The sequence below is a fragment of the Pyrus communis genome, chromosome 7 (assembly GCF_041283825.1).
Source record: "Pyrus communis isolate YQ-2024b chromosome 7, ASM4128382v1, whole genome shotgun sequence".
In the NCBI taxonomy this organism is placed as follows: Eukaryota; Viridiplantae; Streptophyta; class Magnoliopsida; order Rosales; family Rosaceae; genus Pyrus; species Pyrus communis.
In genome coordinates this window covers 24,319,951-24,341,482 of record NC_142571.1, presented here as the reverse complement: position 1 = coordinate 24,341,482, position 21,532 = coordinate 24,319,951, and the positions used below count along the sequence as shown (strand labels likewise).

General features: G+C 39.9%; 1 protein-coding gene and 1 pseudogene across 1 annotated transcript; both read left to right on the top strand.

Annotated features, from left to right (window-relative positions):
* The first annotated feature begins 7,900 nt into the window (after positions 1–7,900).
* On the top strand, positions 7,901–9,383 carry LOC137735381 (heat shock cognate 70 kDa protein pseudogene; annotated as a pseudogene).
* Positions 9,384–18,269: 8,886 nt separating this feature from the next.
* On the top strand, positions 18,270–21,270 carry LOC137733271 (heat shock cognate 70 kDa protein 2). Its single transcript, XM_068472416.2, has 2 exons — positions 18,270–18,668; positions 19,334–21,270. The coding sequence occupies exons 1-2, from the start codon at positions 18,455–18,457 to the stop codon at positions 21,070–21,072; spliced, it is 1,953 nt and encodes a 650-aa protein (XP_068328517.1). The 5' UTR covers positions 18,270–18,454; the 3' UTR covers positions 21,073–21,270.
* The last annotated feature ends 262 nt before the right edge of the window (positions 21,271–21,532 follow it).

Below are 21,532 nucleotides of genomic sequence, written 5' to 3'. Positions count from 1 at the left end.
GAAAATAAAATTAAAAACGGGATGTGATGAACCCTCAATAAAAAAAAATTCGAACATGGAAAATCGAAAAACCGCACCCACGTTGAGCAAAAAGTAATTTCTAACAAACTGAACTGCCGATATATCCTTCCAAAAATCTCATTTCAATCCAGGAATTAGAAAAAATAAACGTGCACAGAGTCTTCATCTTACAAAATTCTCAATTTCTTCTCAACGAGATTTGCTACATATTATTTGATTACATGAATATAATTTTTTAAAATAGAGAATTATTTCTCTGTTTATATGCCTCCGTAAATTTATTGTCTAAATTGGGTTATGATTTTTGTGTTTGTATAGTTTCAGTGGCGGAGCCACATAGAGGCCAGTGATGGCCTGTGCATATCTTGAAATTTTAGGTCTTATATATATTGTCTGCAAGCGTTTACAAAAAGGGATATGCTATCAACACACCCCTTGTTAATTTATGTTCGTTGATCTTCTTCAATTCATCTGATCCGACGGCTGAAAACTAAAAAGGTGTGGGAGAAGTAAAAAGAGGTGTGTGGATATCACACCCCTACAAAAATGAGCATGCAGCTCATTGGATTTGTGTTTTGCAAATCCAAATGGTCTCGGTTCGAGACTTGTTTGTGTTCCGACACTTTTTAGATTTTTTTAAACTGGAAGCAAAAATCCTTATAATTTTGCCTTATTTTTCCCCATAATAAAACTAACCTTTTTTTTTTTTTGTTAGAATTTGCCTTATGTTTTACCATATAAAAATCATACTTTTTTTTTTTTTGGCTAGTTGATATAAATCAAAGGCCTAAACAGTCCAGAGAAAAATCTAATTTTAAGTCATGATCTTAGATTTTTGTTCGATTCTATTTTTTAATTTTTATCAAAACTCGAAACAAGTTTTGTTCATATGAAATTGTTTCAATACTAAGTTTTCCATACAAAATGTAAAGCTCTAACATTCTTGTTTGATTAGAATTTTCCATGCCAATACAAAAAACAAAACCTTTAGTTTATCTTCATTAATTATATTTCAAAGGCTAATTTCTTTCTATGACTAAAAGGCCCCTCCTGTGACATCCCACATCGCCCAGGGAAGTGGATCCTGTAAGCCTTATGTGACAACCCGTCCCGAAATTTACCTTCGATGGCGTGGAATGACGATTTTGCCCTTGGATGTTAGTTGGTGTTTGGGTGATTTGTTTTCTTTTGTTTTGGGTTGGCTGCCATCAGGACACACACACACACATAAACCAACCCATGGACCCTCCCTCTCTCTTCTCCCTCTCGGATTTTTTTGTAAATTCCTTACAAGTCGTACAGATAACCTTTGATTTAGCCATTTTCTACACAGATCGAGACCTTGAAGGTGGATTTCATGTTCCTTGCAAGCTCCTGAGTACATCCATACCATTTTTAGAACTTGAAACCCTTCAAAACCCGAGATCCTAGTTCAAGGTATTGTTCATGCATACGTAAATACGAAGGTTTCAGACCATTCTAAGGTTATAGTGAACTTTAAGACACTCTCACGAAGCTCAGAGAAGCATTTTGGAAGACATTGGATGTCAGGAAACTCGAGAATAGTGAGTTGCAGAGGTGACCGGAATATCGCGATTTTTCTGGCAATATTCCATCGTTTTTTGGGCTTCAAACAGGTAAGGGAATGTTCTACTCGTTGTGAGCTTCAATTTGGTACTGATTTCATGATATTTGGATGAAAAACAACTGAGATATAAAGGTTTAAAGTTTTTCCTAGTTTCCAGCGACGGCAACGGAGTCCAGCGACTAGCCGGAGAAGAAAAGGGAATATTCCATTAATCTTAACAGAATATTCATAACGGCAGTTAACAGCGTCAGGTTAGTTTTAACGAAATATGCTTGCTTTTGGACGGAATATTCCTAACGGCATTAACCACCGCCGTCAGTGTGCCAGGCACGTGCCTGTTCGTGGGCGGCGCGTGTGGTCGTGCCTTGGCCGGCACGTGGCAGCATGTGGGTGGTCGGAAAATTATTTTAAAAATATGAGGATGTTCGTGAGGTTAAGTAGATCACGTTGGTATATTCAAACACCCCATTTGAGCAATGTATGAGAAGTTATTACCTAGTTTTGGGTTATGTGCGTTAACTTGACGTTTATATAGTTGTTTCGCATATAGATGAGATCTATCCTGAGGATGAGTGCAATCACTTGAGGCTAGGAGGCTACGATCCTTCCATATACCAGTGAATAGGTCTTTTCCTTTTATCGTATATATATATATATGACTGATAATTCCACAAACGTTTACAAATTGAATTTCATATAATTTCTGTTAATGCTTTGGAGGACTAGTGTGAACTACGAATGAATTGATCTCTGTTTAAGGTACGTAGGCAGTCTAATGAGACATTAGATGCAGCCATACAATAAACGAGACTAAATAATTGAGACAATAGCCTTGCTTGTGGAATTGAGCAGCGTGAGGGAGATTGGTGAAAAATGTGAGATTTAACCTTAGGTTTTGGTATAACTAATGTTGGTCATAAATTAAGATGTGAAGAATCAAGAAATTGAGGTAAGGTAAGGTAAGTAGTGATAGTTAATTTAATTGGTGTCTATTTGGACGTATCACTGATGATTATTCTCGAAAGTAAATAGTTCAAGAGTGGGGCGTTACAGTTATGCACTTCATGCCATTAGTGTATATGATTATATATCTGGTAATATTATATATATTTGGAAGCACTACGAAATGTTTGGGTTTAGATTGTATCATGGCATATTCATACATATATTACCTGAATCTAATTATTGTGAATGCTTTGAAGTGCCAAATGACACTGCGAACGCTTCGGTAAGATTCAGGTATGTACACTTTGATGGTAATGATGGTAGTGAGTACAATTGTATTCAGATATGTTAGAGCTCATAAACATGCACCCCAATGTTAGTGCTCCCGCCCGTTGCTAGGTCCTAGCCTTCACGTGATCGTTCACCTCCCGCACCACACGCTCACCTTGGATCCAAGGTAGGTGTCAGCCTGTCGTACAGACCACTTTAGGTCGTTCCAACTCATAGGTAACTTGCGATACTTCGCACAGAGTTCATGTGATCGTAGCACTTGAGCGTATTTATTTACACCCAGCCTGTCGTACAGACCACTTTAGGTGGTTCCGACTCGTGTGCAAGATTTGGTAGATAAGTTATTGGCTAGCATATTATTAAGCTATTAGCTAGCATATTGTTGAGCTATTGGCTAGCATGTTGATGAGTTAATGGCTAGCATGTTATTGAGCTATTGACTAACATTGATTGATGAGATACAGATAAGTCATACAAGTCACAATAGGTGACTCCGACTTATATGTTAGTATTGATTGATGTGATATGTGTACAGTTGTACAGGTCACCATAGGTGATTCTGATTTGCATGCTAGTATGGTTTATTAAGCACGTGATTATTTGTATTGCTACTGAGATGCTGGATAGTGGTATATTTCCGGGTCTACTATTAGTATACTTTTGATTTCATACTCTTACGTAATATGATTTGTTGGAAACTATACAGGTCTTACGGCGAAGGGTTACTACCTTTGATAATGGAAAATGATTTTGAAAGTCCTTGTTTCGATCACTCACTCACATTTTCTATTTATGAACCCCTCCAGGTACTAGCAGCAGAGTTTCTGTATCGATGAGGATTTGTGGCACTTCCCAGTACAGGTGGCTTCTTTTGATGGTATAATCATTATCTTACCTTACTGTACTATACCAATGCTTTGTATCACACGTGAAATGGGTCCATACCCGCTCACCGCACACTTGTGTACTTAGGCACCTTAAGATTTTAATGTATTCACATTTTTACATTATCACACTTTATGGCTTCATCACCTTCCTGGTGTCAGGCAGCACGCCTCGATTTAGGGTCCTAATGGACATTCTAGGTCGGGGTGTGTCGCCTTATATGTATATTCCCATCTCTACCTAGCACGAGACCTTTTGGGAGCTCACTGGCTTCGGATTCCATCGGAACTCCGAAGTTAAGTGAGTAGCGCGCGAGAGCAATCCCATGATGGGTGTGACATCCCACATCGCCCAGGGAAATGATCCTTATATGTATATTCTCATCCCTACCTAGCACGAGGCATTTTAGGAGCTCCTGGCTTCGGGTTCCATGGGAACTCTGAAGTTAAGCGAGTAGCGCGCGAGAGCATTCCCAGGATGGGTGACCCATTGGGAAGTTCTCGTGTGAGTTCCCAAAAACAAAACCGTGAGGGCGTTATCGGGGCCCAAAGCGGACAATATTGTGCTACGGTAGAGTCGGGCCCGAGAAGTGGTCCCGCCCGGGCCGGGATGTGACAATTTGGTATCAGAGCCTAACCCTGGTCACGTGTGTGCCGACGAGGACGTCGGGCCCCTAAGGGGGATGGATAATGACATCCCACATCTCCCAGGGGAATGATCCTTATATGTATATTCTCATCCCTACCTAGCACGAGGCCTTTTGGGAGCTCACTGGCTTCGGGTTTCATAGGAACTCCAAAGTTAAGCGAGTTACGCACGAGAGAACTCCCAGGATGGGTGACCCATTGGGAAGTTCTTGTGTGAGTTCCCAGAAACAAAACCATGAGGGCGTGGTCGAGGCCCAAAGCAGGCAATATCGTGCTACGGTGGTGGAGCGGGCCCGAGAAGTGGTCCCCCTGCCAAGATGTGACAATGGGTGACCTATTGGGAAATTCTCTTGTGAGTTCCCAGAAACAAAACCGTGAGAGCGTGGTCGGGGCTCAAAGCGTATCGTGCTACGGTGGAGTCGAGCCCAGGATGTGGTGGGGGCCCAGGCCAAGATGTGACACCTCCTGCTTTGGTTTTCTGGCTCCACCACTGTAGAGATTTGTTGCGAAGTCAAAAACTTTACCTGATGGGACGGTTAATTTTGGTGTTGAATTGCATGATTCCTGGCAAGACCGGTATTTTTAGTTTGTATCTCTTTTGATTAATTCAAAAGGTTGTTTATGCTCCTCTTGCGCATTAGTTTATTTTAATTAATTTAGTAGAAATTTTCATTTTTATGTTCCTTTTGCCAATGAGTTTATTTTAATTTAATTTAATAAAATTTCTATTTATGGTTTCTGGGTAATTGAATGTTTGTTTTTTTTTTTTTTTTTTTGTCAAACAATAGGTTTGGTTAGATTAGATCCTAAGTACACATGTATGCTAAAATGAAACTCAAAATGACCGATGCTAAAATGAAACTCGATACTGGATAGGACTCAGCTTTTGCAAACTGCTTGAGTTTCGCAAGCCAATATAGCATACATGTATACTTAGCATCGTTCATTTTGAGTTTCATTTTAGCATCTAAAATATGGATTACAGATTTGGACTAGTAGTGGGTGTACATTTCATTTAGTTCTTTGCATTTACTAATATTAATATCCTGTCTACATTCTCCTCATTTCTTTTTGGTTTAATAGACTTTGGTGCAAGTCATTTTGTTTGTATTTACAATAGGTTTTCTATTAACTTCTTATTATATACTAATTTATTAGGTAAATAATGGTTTAATAGGCTTTATGTGTCTTTCTCTTTTCAAGATGAGAGGCTTGCAGTATCTTCATTTAAATCTAACGGTGCAAAAGTTCATACAAATTTTCAACTAAACAAATTAAAATGAAAGAATGTCTCTTCATAAGAATGTCTTTATGCATGAACAAATGTAAAAAAAAAAAAAATTAACTCTACATGCCGTGCGTAGCGTGCCGTGATGTGAAAAAAGGTATTTCACCTTCACATGCAGAAAAGAGTAATGTTAGGGAGACCAAATTTGTATATTAAATTTTCGAAACTAAAGGACATGGAAGTTGATGATTGGTTTATTACTTAAGTGTTGATAAATGTGTTCATTTTTATTGGTGACACATCATTTAGTTTACATATTTTGTCTCCAAATTTAATCTCTTGGCATTACCCTGCAGAAAAGGAGGGAAACTTTTACAAACTGAGATTTCTTCCTAGCTAAGTTTCTTTACCTATCACCCAAAAATCTCAAAAGCTCTTTACTTTTCTATGCGGTTCTTTGCTTGTTTGATTGATTGAATCTCAACGGTTGCAATGACAGTAAAGGGAGAAGGGCCATCGATCAGTACAGATCTCGGAACTAATGATCGGAAATGCTTTTGGGGGATTTAAAACTTAAATTTTAAGCTTTAACGCAACCATTACACTCGAACTAAAAACACTTGTATACTGACTTATCATAATGATACAAAATCTATACCACATTATTGAAACCTTCTTTGTCAACCAAAAGAATGTGAAAAAACATTTGTTTTCTAAAAACACTTGTATACTGACTTATCATAATGACACGAAATATATACCACATTATTGAAACCTTCTTTGTCAACCAAAATAATGTGAAAAGACATTTGTTTTCTATCACAACAAAAAAGTTAAGGACAGTAACGTAAGTTCACAAAACAAAATTTTGCTGTTTTTTGTTTAAACCTCACATACATGTGATTTTATCATCTCTAATTTAAAAATATATATATATAAAATAAACATATGTCCTTCTCTCCCCATTCCCACGTTTTCTTTCATCCTTTTCCTCTCTCCTTCAATTTTAAAAACAAAAGTAAAAAATTTCACACAATTTGTTTGTGGGCATATACTAGTATATGAAAAAAACGTAAGGCCAATTGTGTAAAGAAAAAGTTTTAAAATTCGTTTTATTGGAAGGAAAAAAAAAGGGGGAAAAAAAAAGGAGGGGGAGGGGGAGGGGGAGGGGGAGAGGGGGGGAAGACGTGCTGGTTAAGGAGAGATTGACCCTACTGCTCCTTCATCTAAGACGTGCTGATTAAGGAGAGATTAACCCCACTCCTCCATTTTAGGAGAGATATTAATATCCCATAAAAATGTATAATAATAAGAAAATACAATAAAAACGCAGGATGATTGTAAACATTAAAATAAAATTAAAAAAGGGAAATCATGAACACTCAATAAAAAATAAAAAATAAATCGTGGAAAAACTGCACCCACGTTGAGCAAAAAGTAGTTTTTGTCAAACTGAACTGCATCATTCCACAAATTTCATTTCAATCCAAGAATTAGAAAAAATAAACGTGCACAGAGTCTTCATCTTACAAAATTGTCAATTTCTTCTCAACAACGTTTGCTACATATTATATGATTACACGAATAGAAAATTTTAAAAGGGCAAATTATTTCTCTATTTATATGCCTCCGTAAATTTATTGTCTAAATTGGGTTATGATTTTTGTGTTTGTATAATTTCAGTGGCGGAGCCACATAGAGGCCGTGAACCCCGTCAACATCGTCCTGGGTAAGAATCGAGATACTTTCTTTTTCTTGCCAAATTTTTTTATGTGATCTTGTTTTTTTTTTTTTTTTGCCTTGTACCGTGTGATCTTTGCTTGCATGGCTGATTTTATGTATTTGACTGTCAATATTTGCTGGTTGTTTAAATTTTGCTGTTTTTCGATTTCTACTGCCTGAATTTCTGAGAAAAAGAGTTCAATTTCCTTGAAAGTAATTATCTTTTTGAGGCTTGGTATGATAAATTACTATGCAGGTTAATTTTGCGCGGGGTTTTGTCGTGCCTTGAATATTTTTATAACGAATTGATCAGTTTTTTTTTTTTTTTTTTTTTTTTTGCAGTATTTGTTTAGTTAATATTAATGGACTATCAAATATTGTAATTGGTGGTCAAGGCTATGAGTTATAGTTAATCTGTTCAAAATTATAATTTTGGGTTTTAAGTTTCTTGTTAATTGTTGGATGAAATTTTAAAAAAACTATCCGAGTTTTTAGTGTTTGTAGCATGTTCTGTGTTATGAATTATTAATAAATTAGTATTTTTAAACGAGCTTGGTTAATTTTTCAGATGCCAAGCGGTTGATTGGTAGGAGATTCTCTGACCCTTCTGTTCAGAGTGACATGAAGCACTGACCCTTCAAGGTCATTTCCGGCCCCGGTGACAAGCCCATGATTGTTGTCACTTATAAGGGCGAAGAGAAGCAGTTCATTGCTGAAGAAATTTCCTCGATGGTTCTCTTCACAATGCGTGAGATTGCTGACGCCTATCTTGGCTCATTTATAAAGAATGCCATTGTTACTGTCCCGGCTTACTTCAACGATTCTCAGCGTTAGGCCACGAAGGATGCTGGGATCATTGTCGGCCCAAATGTTCTGCGTATTATGAATGAGCCCACCGCTGCCGCTATTGCATATGGTCTTGACAAGAAGGTAACCAGCGTTGGGGAGAAGAATGTCTTGATTTTCGATCTTGGCGGAGGCACTTTTGATATCTCACTGCTCACAATTGAAGTGGGCATCTTTGAAGTGATGGCTACTGCCGGAGACACCCACTTGGGAGAAGAAGATTTCGACAACAGAATGATGAATCACTTTGTTCAATAGGTCAAGAGGAAGCACAAGAAGGTTATCAGCAGCAGCCCAAGTGCTCGTAGGAGGTTGAGAACTGCTTGTGGGAGGGCAAAGAGGACTCTCTCCTCCACTACTCAGACCACAATTGAGATTGATTATTTGTACTAGGGTGTCGATTTCTACTCAACCATTACCCGTCCTAGGTTTGAAGAGCTTAACATGGATCTTTTCAGAAAGTGTATGGAGCACGTTGAGAAGTGTTTGAGAGATGCAAAGATGGACAAGAGCTCGGTCCATGATGTTGTGCTAGTGGGCGGTTCTACTAGGATTCCAAAGGTGCAGCAGTTGTTGCAGGACTTCTTCTATGGCAAGGAGCTATGCAAGAGCATCAACCCAGACGAGGCTGTTGCTTATGGCGTCGCTGTGCAGGCTGCCATCTTGAGCGGTGAGGGTAACAAGAAGGTGGAGGATTTATTGCTTCTGGATGTCACTCCTGCTCCAAGGGGGGTGTTCCGCAAATCACAGTCTGCTTTGATATTGATGCCAACGGTATCTTGAATGTCTCTGCTGAAGACAAGACTACATGGAAGAAGAACAAGATTACCATGACCAAGGACAAGGGAAGATTGTCGAAGGAAGAAATAGAGAAGATGGTCCAAGAGGCTGAGAAGTACAAGTCAGTAGATGAGAAGCACAAGAAGAAGGTGGAGGCCAAGAATGCTTTGGAGAATTATGCCCACGACATAAGGAAGGTTTTGGAGGATTATGCCTCCAACATGAGGAAAAAGATTGAGTAGATCAATGATGAGATTGACCAGGCCATGCAATGGCTTGACGGAAACCAGCTTGCTGAGGCTGACGAGTTTAGTACAAGAAGAAGGAGCTGGAGAGCATCTGCAATCCGATCAGTGCTGAGATGTACCAGGAAACAGGGTGCTGGGGGAACTTTCTGTAAAGTTTCTGATTTCAATAATTAATCATCCTTCCGCAGGCCTTATGGGAAGGCTTTTTATATACACTACAACATACAAACTTTACAATTTAAAACTACAAGTAATTGCACGCTACACATGCAGCAGCACTCGGATGCAATACCAAGCAATAATAAAATGTCCTCCTGCTGTCCTTGAGACAGCAATCACATGTCATCCTTGCTGTCATTCCTTTATGACAATGATGACTCTAGTTTTATATACACCCATGCTTGCGGACTAGGATTCTGCACTACATGTGCATACTGATCTCAACCCATGCTTGTCGACAAGGAATCTGCACTGCATGTCATCCATGCTTGCCGACAAGGAATCTGCACTGCATGTGCATACTGATGCACTGATCTCATTTAACAGCCCCCCGCAAGCTGACAGGTTGTGGAACAACAGGAAGCTTGGAGACAAGGAACTTAAACCGAGACGAAGACAGACCTTTGGTAAACAAGTCAGCAAGTTGATCTTGCGAACAAAGATAATTAACCAATAATTGCCCACGAACCACCTGCTCCCGTACATAGTGATAGTCAACTTCCAAGTGTTTAGTTCGTGCATGAAAAACTGGATTAGACGCGAGAGCGATGGAAGATATATTGTCACACCAGATTTGAGGACGAACCAAATACAAATGCAGATCTTTGAATAATGATCTTAACCAAGAGAGCTCAGCCGCAGTGTATGCCAACTGCCTGTACTCGGCTTCAGCACTAGACCGAGAAACAGTCTTCTGCTTCTTTGAACTCCAGGATATAAGGTTGGAACCAAGATATATACAAAAGCCTCCAGTTGAATGACGAGTATCCGGATTCCCTGCATAATCCGCATCAGAGAAAGCACTGAGTTGAGTAGGTCCAGGTTTATAGAGTAGACCATGAGTATGCGTGGCCTTCAAATATCGTAAAATCCGTTTGACGGCCATCCAGTGAGTTGTTTGGGGAGCATGCATAAACTGGCATACTTGGTTGACAGCATAGGACAAATCTGGGCGTGTAATTGTCAGGTATTGTAGTGCTCCAACCACACTACGATACACATCTGGTTTGTCATACAGTTCGCCCCCATGCGCACTGAGCTTTTGACCGGATGAGACGGGAGTAGATATAGGCTTGGCTTCAGTGAATTTGGTGCGAGATAGCAAGTCCAATGCATATTTAGATTGACAGAGATGCATAGCAGTCCCATAATAGTTGACTTCAACCCCTAAAAAATAATGAAGGGTTCCTAAGTCTTTCATGGAGAACAACGTACCCAAGCGCTGAATCAATCGGGATATTTGGTGAGAACTATTGCCTGTGATGAGTATGTCATCCACATAGATTAGGAGAAGCAAATACACACCGTTGTGTCTGAACACAAATAAACTGTAGTCGCATGTGGATTCCTGGAACCCTAGTTCGAGCAAAAAATCGGAGAACCTCTGAAACCAAGCCCTGGGCGCTTGCTTCAAACCATAAAGACTACGTTGAAGTTTACACACATGATTTGGGAATTGCTGATCAACAAACCCCCGCGGCTGGCGCATGTAAACTTCTTCCTTCAGAAACCCATGCAGAAACGCATTTTGCACGTCAAGCTGCCTGACATGCCATTTGTTAGACACAGCAAGACTTAAAACAAGCCTGATCGTACTGTGCTTGACAACAGGACTAAAGGTCTCACTGTAATCCACTCCAGCCTGTTGATGAAACCCATTGGCGACAAGCCTTGCTTTATGTCGTTCAATCGTACCATCTGCACGTCTCTTCAACTTAAACACCCACTTGTTAGGAAGCAAATTCATGTTGGAATGATGGGGAACCAAACTCCAAGTTCCACATCGCTGCAATGCATTAAATTCTTGACTCATCGCATTTCTCCACTCCGGATACTTAACAGCTTGACTGAAACACGTTGGTTCAACAGGTAACGTGTCAACAGTTAAATGCATGGCATATTTGGGATTGGGTTTATGAATCCCTGACTTGGAACGAGTAGTAACTTGATAGTGTGGAACATCAGGAGTAGCAGGGAGCACAGGTTCAAAATGTTCAGCAACTTGCTCATTTGATGGTGCAACAGACTGGATAGTAGGGGATGGCACAGGTATTGTAGGGCAAGGTTGAGATGAAATAAGGTTAGGATGGGTGTCAGTTGGAGAGAGTCATGTGGCAAGAGTGGTTGGATTAGGGTTAACGTCTTGGGAAAGAGATGAGACAGCAGGATTAGGGTTAAGTGGTTGATGCAAACTAGATCTGCTAGGGGTGTCAAATGTTAATAAGAGATCTGGGGTCAGAAGGGTACCTAAAGATGGGACGCTTTCTGAAGAAGATGTGAGTCCCTGAAAAGGGAAGCAGTCCTCATCGAATAGGACATGGCGAGACACATAAATGCGTCTTGTAGACAGATCCAAGCACTTGTAGCCCTGATGATTCAGTGAATAACCCAAGAAAACACAAGCTTTGGATTTTTGTTGAAGTTTATTTTGTGTATAAGGCACTAACCAAGGAAAGCATCGACAACCAAACACCTTTAAAACATCATACTTTGGTTTTTTTTGAAAAAGTTTCTCATAAGGGGATGCGTAAGACAAAAGTTTAGTTGGCAAACGATTTATCAAGTAAACTGCCGTGGAAGAGGCATCAAACCAAAATTTTTTGGGCATATGAGATTGTGAAAGCATGACTATACTTGTTTCAATAATGTGTCGATGTTTTCTCTCGGCAATTCCATTCTGTTCAGGGTGTTTAGGACAAGAAAATCGTTGTGAAATGCCATTATCATTGAGAAATTTTTGAAAGGCATGGCTTTTATACTCGCCACCTTCATCACATTGAAGGGTTTTAATGGACAAATCAAACATTTTTTCAACTTTGGCCTTAAATGTAACAAAGATTTCGAACACTTCACTCTTGTTTTTCATAGGAAAGATCCAAGAATAACGAGAGTAGTCATCCACAAACAAAACGTAATAACGAAAACCTTCATTAGAATTAATGGGAGAACACCACACATCAGAGTGTAGAAGTTGCAAAGGAAATTGAGACATTGACTCAGACAATTTGAAAGGTAACTTTGTACTCTTGCCTAAGGGACACGACTGACAAAAACTTACATTTGAAGTTCCGTGAATTGGTACCAATTTATTGGAAATTAAAAACTTAATTATAGAAGTGGCAGGGTGACCAAGTCTTGCATGCCATGTATTCACCGAACACCGAAGGCCTACAAATGCTGAAATTGGATGTTTAAGTTGTCCAGTGCCACATGGAAATGGATATAATCCATTCTCACATCTCCCTCGGAAAAGCGTCTTCCGAGTCTTGAGGTCCTTAACAAGGAAATAATAGGGAAAGATTAGAAGATAGCAATTGTTATCCAAAATGAACTTATGCGCAGAAAGTATATTTTGGGAGGCAGAGGGACAATGAAGGATATTATGCATGTCAAACGAGCAAGTTGGAGTATGTAATTTATTTGAACCAGAATGAGAGATAGAAATGCCAGAGCCAGTACCTACACCCCCAATAGCTTCATTACCATTATACTCTTTAGGGTTAACAAGGTTCTGAATCTCAGGAGTTATATGAGCATTTGCGCCAGTGTCCAACAGCCAGGTACCATTCTGTTGTTTGTTGAGAGTGACAGGAGCAGACGTCATGGCTGCAAGGCGTTGAGTGGGAATTCTTCCTTCAAACGCAGCATTCATCCTATTGTAACAATCAAGGGCCGGATGACCTGGTTTGCCACAGATTTGACAAACAATTCTCTCACCATTAGAGACAACCCGCTCTCCGCTGCATGGCATGGTGCGAGAGTTGTTGTTGGTTCGAGGGCCATTGCCTCGTTGGTTGAACACATTACCTCGATAGGATGAAGAAGCACCTCTCCCAGTCCCTCGAGTGCGGCCACCACCTCGACCACGAGAAGCAACAAAAGCATTGACCTGCGCAGATTCTACCAATGGAGCAGTGTACGCAGCCATTCTACGCTCAGTAGTTAACAACAGTGCCTCAAGAGTAGGGTAAGTGATTGGAGAATCACGAGCTTGAGCAGCACTGACAGTCATCTCGAAGGCAGGTCCTAGGTTGTTTAACACAATCTGGACCAGTTCATCATCACACACTGGTTGCCCTGCTAGGGCAAGGTTGTCAGCAATCGCATTCATGCGATCAAGGTAATCGGCCACAGTAAGATCACATTTCTTCGTCTGCAATAATTCATTTCGCAGAAACAAAATCCTGTTTTGTGAAGTAGAGGCATATCGTTGCTCGAGTGCTTCCCAGGTGGCTCGAGAAGTCCTCTTGCTTGCCACGATAGACAGGACAGAAGCCGTCAACGAGCCATTGATCCAACTAAGGATCATTTGATCCTGTTGGACCCATGCAGTGTACGCAGGGTTCACAGTTGTTACACCCGGCAGATGCTTGGGAGGAGACTCCATCGTTCCATCAACATATCCCATCAGATCTCTGCTCTTGAGTATTGGGAGAATTTGGGCCAACCACAGTGGGTAGTTGGTCCTGTCAAGTTTGATGTTAACGACAGTGGTGAAGGGGTGGAACGGATGAGGGGAAGTCTGGTTGAAAGCAGAGGAGGAGGGGACAACATTGTTCTCAGCCATTGAAGCGTGGGAAGAAAAGGGGAATCGATGTCGTTAGACAAAAAAAAAGGCTCTGATACCATGTAAAGTTTCTGATTTCAATAATTAATCATCCTTCCGCAGGCCTTATGGGAAGGCTTTTTATATACACTACAACATACAAACTTTACAATTTAAAACTACAAGTAATTGCACGCTACACATGCAGCAGCACTCGGATGCAATACCAAGCAATAATAAAATGTCCTCCTGCTGTCCTTGAGACAGCAATCACATGTCCTCCTTGCTGTCATTCCTTTATGACAATGATGACTCTAGTTTTATATACACCCATGCTTGCGGACTAGGATTCTGCACTACATGTGCATACTGATCTCAACCCATGCTTGTCGACAAGGAATCTGCACTGCATGTCATCCCATGCTTGCCGACAAGGAATCTGCACTGCATGTGCATACTGATGCACTGATCTCATTTAACACTTTCCTCCTGCTGCTGGCAGCGGTGCTGGTCCCTATATTGTTATCGAAGAAGTTGATTAAGTGGTTTTTGTTGATCCAAGATGTGTTTGTTTTGAAGAAAGTGGTGAATGTGTTTTTCTGTTTCGTAGTTTAAGGTTTGAAATTGGTTACTTTTTTTATGGGATTCTAAAATCCAAGATGTAGGATGTTTGGTGATCTTGGTCATTTTGTTCAACATCGTATTCCGGTATTTTGCCAATGAAGCCTTTTTTTACCTTTTTTTTTTTTTTCAAAATTCTCTCAGATCTCCCGTTTGATCTTGTTGAATTTTGTCTTTACTGTTCTTTTTATCATCTGATATGTTAAATAATAATGTCATTTAAAAAAAAATTAATCACTTTGTGGGGTCTATTTATGCATGCAACCAATCAAATTCTTAGAATACACAACGTTTATTATATTTGCATTAAATTTATTAGAAAATTACTAAATGGATTTGACAGCATAGTATTTTGCCTTTAGTTGACTTAGCACCACATAGGAAATTGAAAGCTCGGTTGGAGAGATTTTGTTACCAATTTTTACTGTTATATGTCTATGTGGTAGTTTTGACATCTGCTTTGGAGAAGCTCTAAGTCATCAAAGCAGCTGAGCTACGGAGGCTATTAGCTCTGTAGCAGTAGTCCCTTGACTCCCTTCAGAGTACAAGTATGAGCATTTGTCTCAATCTAGCAGACGATGTGGTACAAATGCAAACATGGATAAGGATCACAAAACTCATCTAACTATATGGATAAAGAGAGGCATCAAGCACGTGATGATTTAGGAAGCACTTTCAAGTAAATTTTCAAGACGCATTTGAACATTCAATAAAGGATCAAATGTTTCTCTATGAAAGCACTTATAGAAGAAACACTAATGAGCATTATAAAATCAGTTGTAAAACTAGGGGTGGTTTGGTATGGGATATTGAACCGAAACTAGCATCTCGAATCCCAAACCGAAATTTTTCGAGACGGGAATTTGAAGACCAATCCCAAACCAAATTTTCGGAAATCCCGAAGTATTTTCGGGATTTCAGGACAAATTGGGAATCCCAAATTAAAATATGAAATTATGAATTATTCTTCAAAATATATAATTCAAGAACACATTCATGAACTAGGAATGTCATTTCATTCACACTACCATTTAATCGAACATTGGCATGCCTGACTGTTTTTATCAGAGTCAAAATTCAAATTAATTAAACCCTTTTGACAATCTGTTGAGAGACAAAAGAATCAAGCCTTCTGAAATCATCAGCCATGACAGCAGCAATAATAAAATCCAAATGAATATAAAATAGAACATGAAAAATATGCAAGGTGTAAGGCATTCCAGGTTGCAAAGCATGAATTAGAAACTACTAGCATCAATTATAACAGAATAATATATATAATAATTAATAATATTTATTTTCGGTTTGGTATGGGATTCCCGAAATATTGAGAGGCCAATCCCGAATTCCATACCGAAATTTAGGGATTGGTTTGGGATAGCATTCCGAAAATTTTAGGAATTTCAGTTTGGGATCTGAATTTTTTCAGTTTGGTTCTGGATTTTGGGGTTTTTTTTCCACCCCTATGTAAAATAATGTGCAATGGTGTGAGTTAAACATGAAATTTTAAGGCATAACCCATAAAAAGTTTTTTCCTTCCAATAGTTATGGCTTTTTTTAATTGAAGCCTCAAATTATTAAAAAATAATTTTAGTTTAATTTTTTTCTCAATAATTTTTTTTTAAAAAAAATTACGTAGATTATACTAATTTATTTATATTTATATTTTAAGCTAAAAATATTTGAATTCTAATACATAATAAAAAAAAATCACACAAATCCACCCCATTCTTAAACACAAGTTCATACACATATATGAAAAATCATTTCTACACATTATGTAGATTATCCTAATTTTGTGTGGATGTTTAAATAAATACATAGATATTTATAGAGTTTGTTGTGTGAAAGTTGATTACTATAGTTCATATGGTGTGTGTTTGTGCAATACATGATGAGTCAGTTTAGAAGTGCTTTTAGATCAAATGCAATGTCCCTCCCAAACATTTCCAATCATTATGCTTTATTAAGAGCTCTTTTGAAAGTGCTTTTAAAATGACTAAAATGACTTTTAGTGAAAACAATTTTGGGTTCTAAGGCCTCATTTGGCGGCCCATATAAGGAATCGGATAGGATAAGTTACACGCAGCCAGGTGTTTGGTGCAACTATGTACTAAATAGTACCTGTATTACTTAAATTGGGCCACATCTTTTATCCAGTGTATGCCCGCTTATTTATCCTTCTAGAAACCTATGTATTATTAGTCGGGTTCGTGTCCTCGCTCTATCGATCTGGCTCTCTCGCATTGTTTTGCAAACTCACTTCTGTTGCCATCGTCAATCCGAGGTTCTTCTTCCTCCTTCTCCTTTCTTCTTCATCTTCTTCTTCCTTTTGCACTCCATAGCTGTCGCCCTCCTCTTTAGTTTCTCGTCGCGGCCGTCGCCCTCCTCTGCAGTTCCTAGTCGCGGGACCCGCATGGGTTCACTTGCCATTGATCCTGGATTTGAACTAGATCCGACTGAAACCCACGTCGTCGGAGCATCGCCTGCATTCACCTACTGCCCAACATCGCCGCAGCACCGTTGGAATTGGGTTGACTCCTCATGGAAAGAAATGCGAGAGATCAGGGAGCAATCTCACATGCATAGAACATTTGGGAAGTAGTCTCATGCTATTGGGTATGTTGTCTATGCTGATTCTGTTGTCCATCCCATTTAGTGTGGTGAATCCTAGGGAATCCTGTGCGGTGGAGAAGATCTGGGGAAGAAATGATTTTTTTTTTAATAGTTTGATTTAAATAAAGGACAAATAGAAAATGCAATATCAAGATTATTTTTATTTAATTTGATGCATTTGGTTGTTGTGAATTTTTATCAAAAAAAAAAAATCCTTTTTTTTCATTAGTCATCAAATTTTTTTAATAAAAATAATATAATCCGATACGGTAACAAACATATTATAAATAATACGGTCATTAGTACAATATTGCACCAAACATTCAATTAATTTAGTCAGTATAATCCGGTGACAGATTATCCTATCTGACTGAAATAGTCAGTACAATTCGAACTGCCAAACAAGGCCTAAAAGCACTTAAAGTGCTTTCTCATGACTCACTTGCATTTTACCAAGGATTGATGCCAAAAAATATTAAAAGAGAGTAATAATTGGAAATGCCTTGGGGGATTTAAAGTACAAATTTTAGAGGACTTTCACAAAAAGCTCCCGGTACTGTTTACTTTAACGAAAAACCACATTTTTACACTAAAAAGTCAATCATGGTACTATTCATTTTACCCTTTATTTTGTCATTATCGTTAAAACTCAAAGTTTTCAAATCATTTTCATTAATTTTCTTTAAATATTAAGCTTTAACTCAACCATTACATTTGGTCCAAAAGTAATTGTAAACCGACTCATCATGTATTGCGCGCACACACCATAAGGACTGCAGTGCAGCCCGATCCAATTCCGTTCGGATTCAAAGCCTTTCGAAAGCCCAAAAGTCAACTCACAGCCCAAACACAAAACGCCACCGTCCTGTGAAACGTTTTTCAACAAGGACGAAAAGACAAATTTCCGACGACCAAGGGCGTGGACACGAAGTTTCGATCAAAAAGTAAAGAAACCAACCCCGTGAAGCAAATCAGATCAGCACCGTCCACGACACTCAAATCCAACGGCCGTTATCAAACCGAACATTCTGGACACTCTCCCACCAAAAATCGTCAATTTCCTCACGAACATTCTAGACAAGTGTCCTACTATATAGCCCCCCCATTCGCTACTCTAAATCCAACACCTGTGACTACGAACAGCCTGTCGCACAAAAAATCTCAGAAGCTCTTTGCTTTTCTCTGCGGTTGGATCTTTAATTTTCTCTACGGTTCTTTGCTTGTTCGATTGGTTGAATCCCTGCGGTTGCAATGGCGGGAAAGGGAGAGGGGCCGGCGATCGGGATCGATCTCGGAACCACTTACTCGTGCGTCGGTGTTTGGCAACACGATCGTGTCGAGATCATCGCCAATGATCAGGGCAATCGGACGACGCCGTCTTACGTGGCGTTTACTGACACGGAGAGGTTGATCGGCGATGCGGCCAAGAACCAGGTCGCGATGAACCCCGTCAACACCGTCTTTGGTAAGAATCGAAATACTTCTCTTTTCTTGCGATATTTCTGATGTCAAGATGTTTTTTTGCCTTGCATGTTGCGTTTTTTGAATCAATTTTACTCTGTACTGTCTGATCTATATGCTTGTATGGCTGATTTTATGAATTTACTGTCAATATTTGCTGCTGGTAAAAATTTTGCTGTTTTTGGATTTCTATTGCTTGAATTTCTGAGAAAAAGAGTTCAATTTCCTTGAAAGTAATTATCTTTTTGAGGCTCGGTGTGATAAATTACGATGGATGCTAATTTTATGCAAGGTTTTTGTCTGCCTTGAATCTTTTTATAGCGAATTGAAAAAGAAAAACATGGTTGATTTTCTTTTCTTTTTTTTATTTATTGTTATTTGCAGGATTTATTTAGTTAATATTAAAGGACTATCAAATATTGTACTTGGTGATCAGGGCTTTGAGTTTTAGTTAATCTGTTAAAAATTATAATTTGGGTTTTGAGTTTCTTGTTAATTGATGGTGAAATTTTAGAAACGCTATCTGAGTTTGTAGTGTTTGTAGCTTGATCTGTTTGGTTATTTATATTTTTGATCATTTTGAAAGGATTTAGCTTGATATTGGAGCTTGTTCTGTGTTATGCGTAATTAATAAATTAGTATTTTAAACGAGCTTGGTTATTTTTTCAGATGCCAAGCGGTTGATTGGTAGGAGATTCTCTGACCCGTCTGTCCAGGGTGACATGAAGCACTGGCCTTTCAAGGTCATTCCCGGCCCCGGTGACAAGCCCATGATTGTTGTCATATACAAGGGCGAAGAGAAGCAGTTCGCTGCCGAAGAAATTTCCTCCATGGTTCTCGTCAAGATGCGTGAGATTGCTGAGGCCTATCTTGGCTCATCTATAAAGAATGCCGTTGTTACTGTCCCGGCTTACTTCAACGACTCTCAGCGTCAGGCCACGAAGGATGCTGGGGTCATTGCCGGCCTTAATGTTTTGCGTATTATCAATGAGCCTACCGCTGCCGCTATTGCATATGGTCTTGACAAGAAGGCAACCAGCGTTGGCGAGAAGAATGTCTTGATTTTCGATCTTGGCGGAGGTACTTTTGACGTCTCCCTGCTCACAATTGAAGAGGGTATCTTTGAAGTGAAGGCAACTGCCGGAGACACCCACTTGGGAGGAGAAGATTTTGACAACAGAATGGTGAATCACTTTGTTCAAGAGTTCAAGAGGAAGCACAAGAAGGACATCAGCAGCAGCCCAAGAGCTCTTAGGAGGTTGAGAACTGCTTGTGAGAGAGCAAAGAGGACTCTCTCCTCCACTGCTCAGACCACAATTGAGATTGATTCTTTGTACGAGGGTGTTGATTTCTACTCAACCATTACCCGTGCTAGGTTTGAAGAGCTTAACATGGATCTCTTCAGAAAGTGTATGGAGCCCGTTGAGAAGTGTTTGCGAGATGCAAAGATGGACAAGAGCTCGGTCCATGATGTTGTGCTAGTGGGTGGTTCCACTAGGATTCCGAAGGTACAGCAGTTATTACAAGACTTCTTCAATGGCAAGGAGCTATGCAAGAGCATCAACCCAGACGAGGCTGTTGCTTATGGTGCCGCCGTGCAGGCTGCCATCTTGAGCGGTGAGGGTAATGAGAAGGTGCAGGATCTATTGCTTCTGGATGTCACTCCTCTGTCCCTTGGTTTGGAGACTGCCGGAGGTGTGATGACTGTGTTGATTCCAAGGAACACTACTGTTCCAACCAAGAAGGAGCAAGTGTTCTCTACCTACTCAGACAATCAGCCCGGTGTCTTGATCCAAGTATATGAGGGTGAAAGGACAAGGACTCGCGATAATAACTTGTTGGGAAAATTTGAGCTTTCTGGCATTCCTCCTGCTCCAAGGGGTGTTCCTCAAATCACTGTCTGCTTTGATATTGATGCCAATGGTATATTGAACGTCTCAGCCGAAGACAAGACTACAGGGCAGAAGAACAAGATTACCATCACCAATGACAAGGGAAGATTGTCGAAGGAAGAAATTGAGAAGATGGTTCAAGAGGCTGAGAAGTACAAGTCAGAAGATGAGGAGCACAAGAAAAAGGTGGAGGCCAAGAATGCTCTGGAGAATTACGCCTACAACATGAGGAACACGATCAAGGATGATAAGATTGCATCCAAGCTCGACGCAGCTGACAAGAAGAAGATTGAGGATGCAATTGACCAGGCCATCCAATGGCTTGACGGAAACCAGCTTGCTGAGGCTGACGAGTTTGAGGACAAGATGAAGGAGCTGGAGAGCATCTGCAATCCGATCATTGCCAAGATGTACCAGGGTGGTGCTGGTGGACCTGATGTCGGTGGCGGCATGGATGAAGATGTTCCTCCTGCTGGTGGCAGCGGTGCTGGTCCCAAGATCGAAGAAGTTGATTAAGCGGTTTTTGTGGATCCAGGATGTGTGTTTTGAAGGAAGTGGTGGAGGTGAAGCTGGTGAATGTGTATTTTAAGTTTTAATGTTTGAAATCGTTTACTTCTATGAGATTTTAAAATCCAAGATGTAGGATGTCTCTTGGTCATTTTGTTGAACACCGTATCCCTGTATTTTGCCAACGAAGCCTATTTACTTTCTAAATTATCCCTCTTAGATTTTACTGTTTGATCATGCCCTCATGGGCAAATTGCTGCTTGTTTGTTTATCTGTACAATGTTATTTTTACATGTTTACCGTCTCCAATTTCATCGTCTCTCTTTTTCCTCTCGCTCAAGCAATTGGGATTTCTCAGAGGCTCGACTTAGGGTGGGACAGATTGGCTGCTGCCATAACTCGCCTTTACCTGCGCGAGACTTATATGGCAGTCGGGAGTGACGGAAGGAACCTGTCTATTACAGAACGA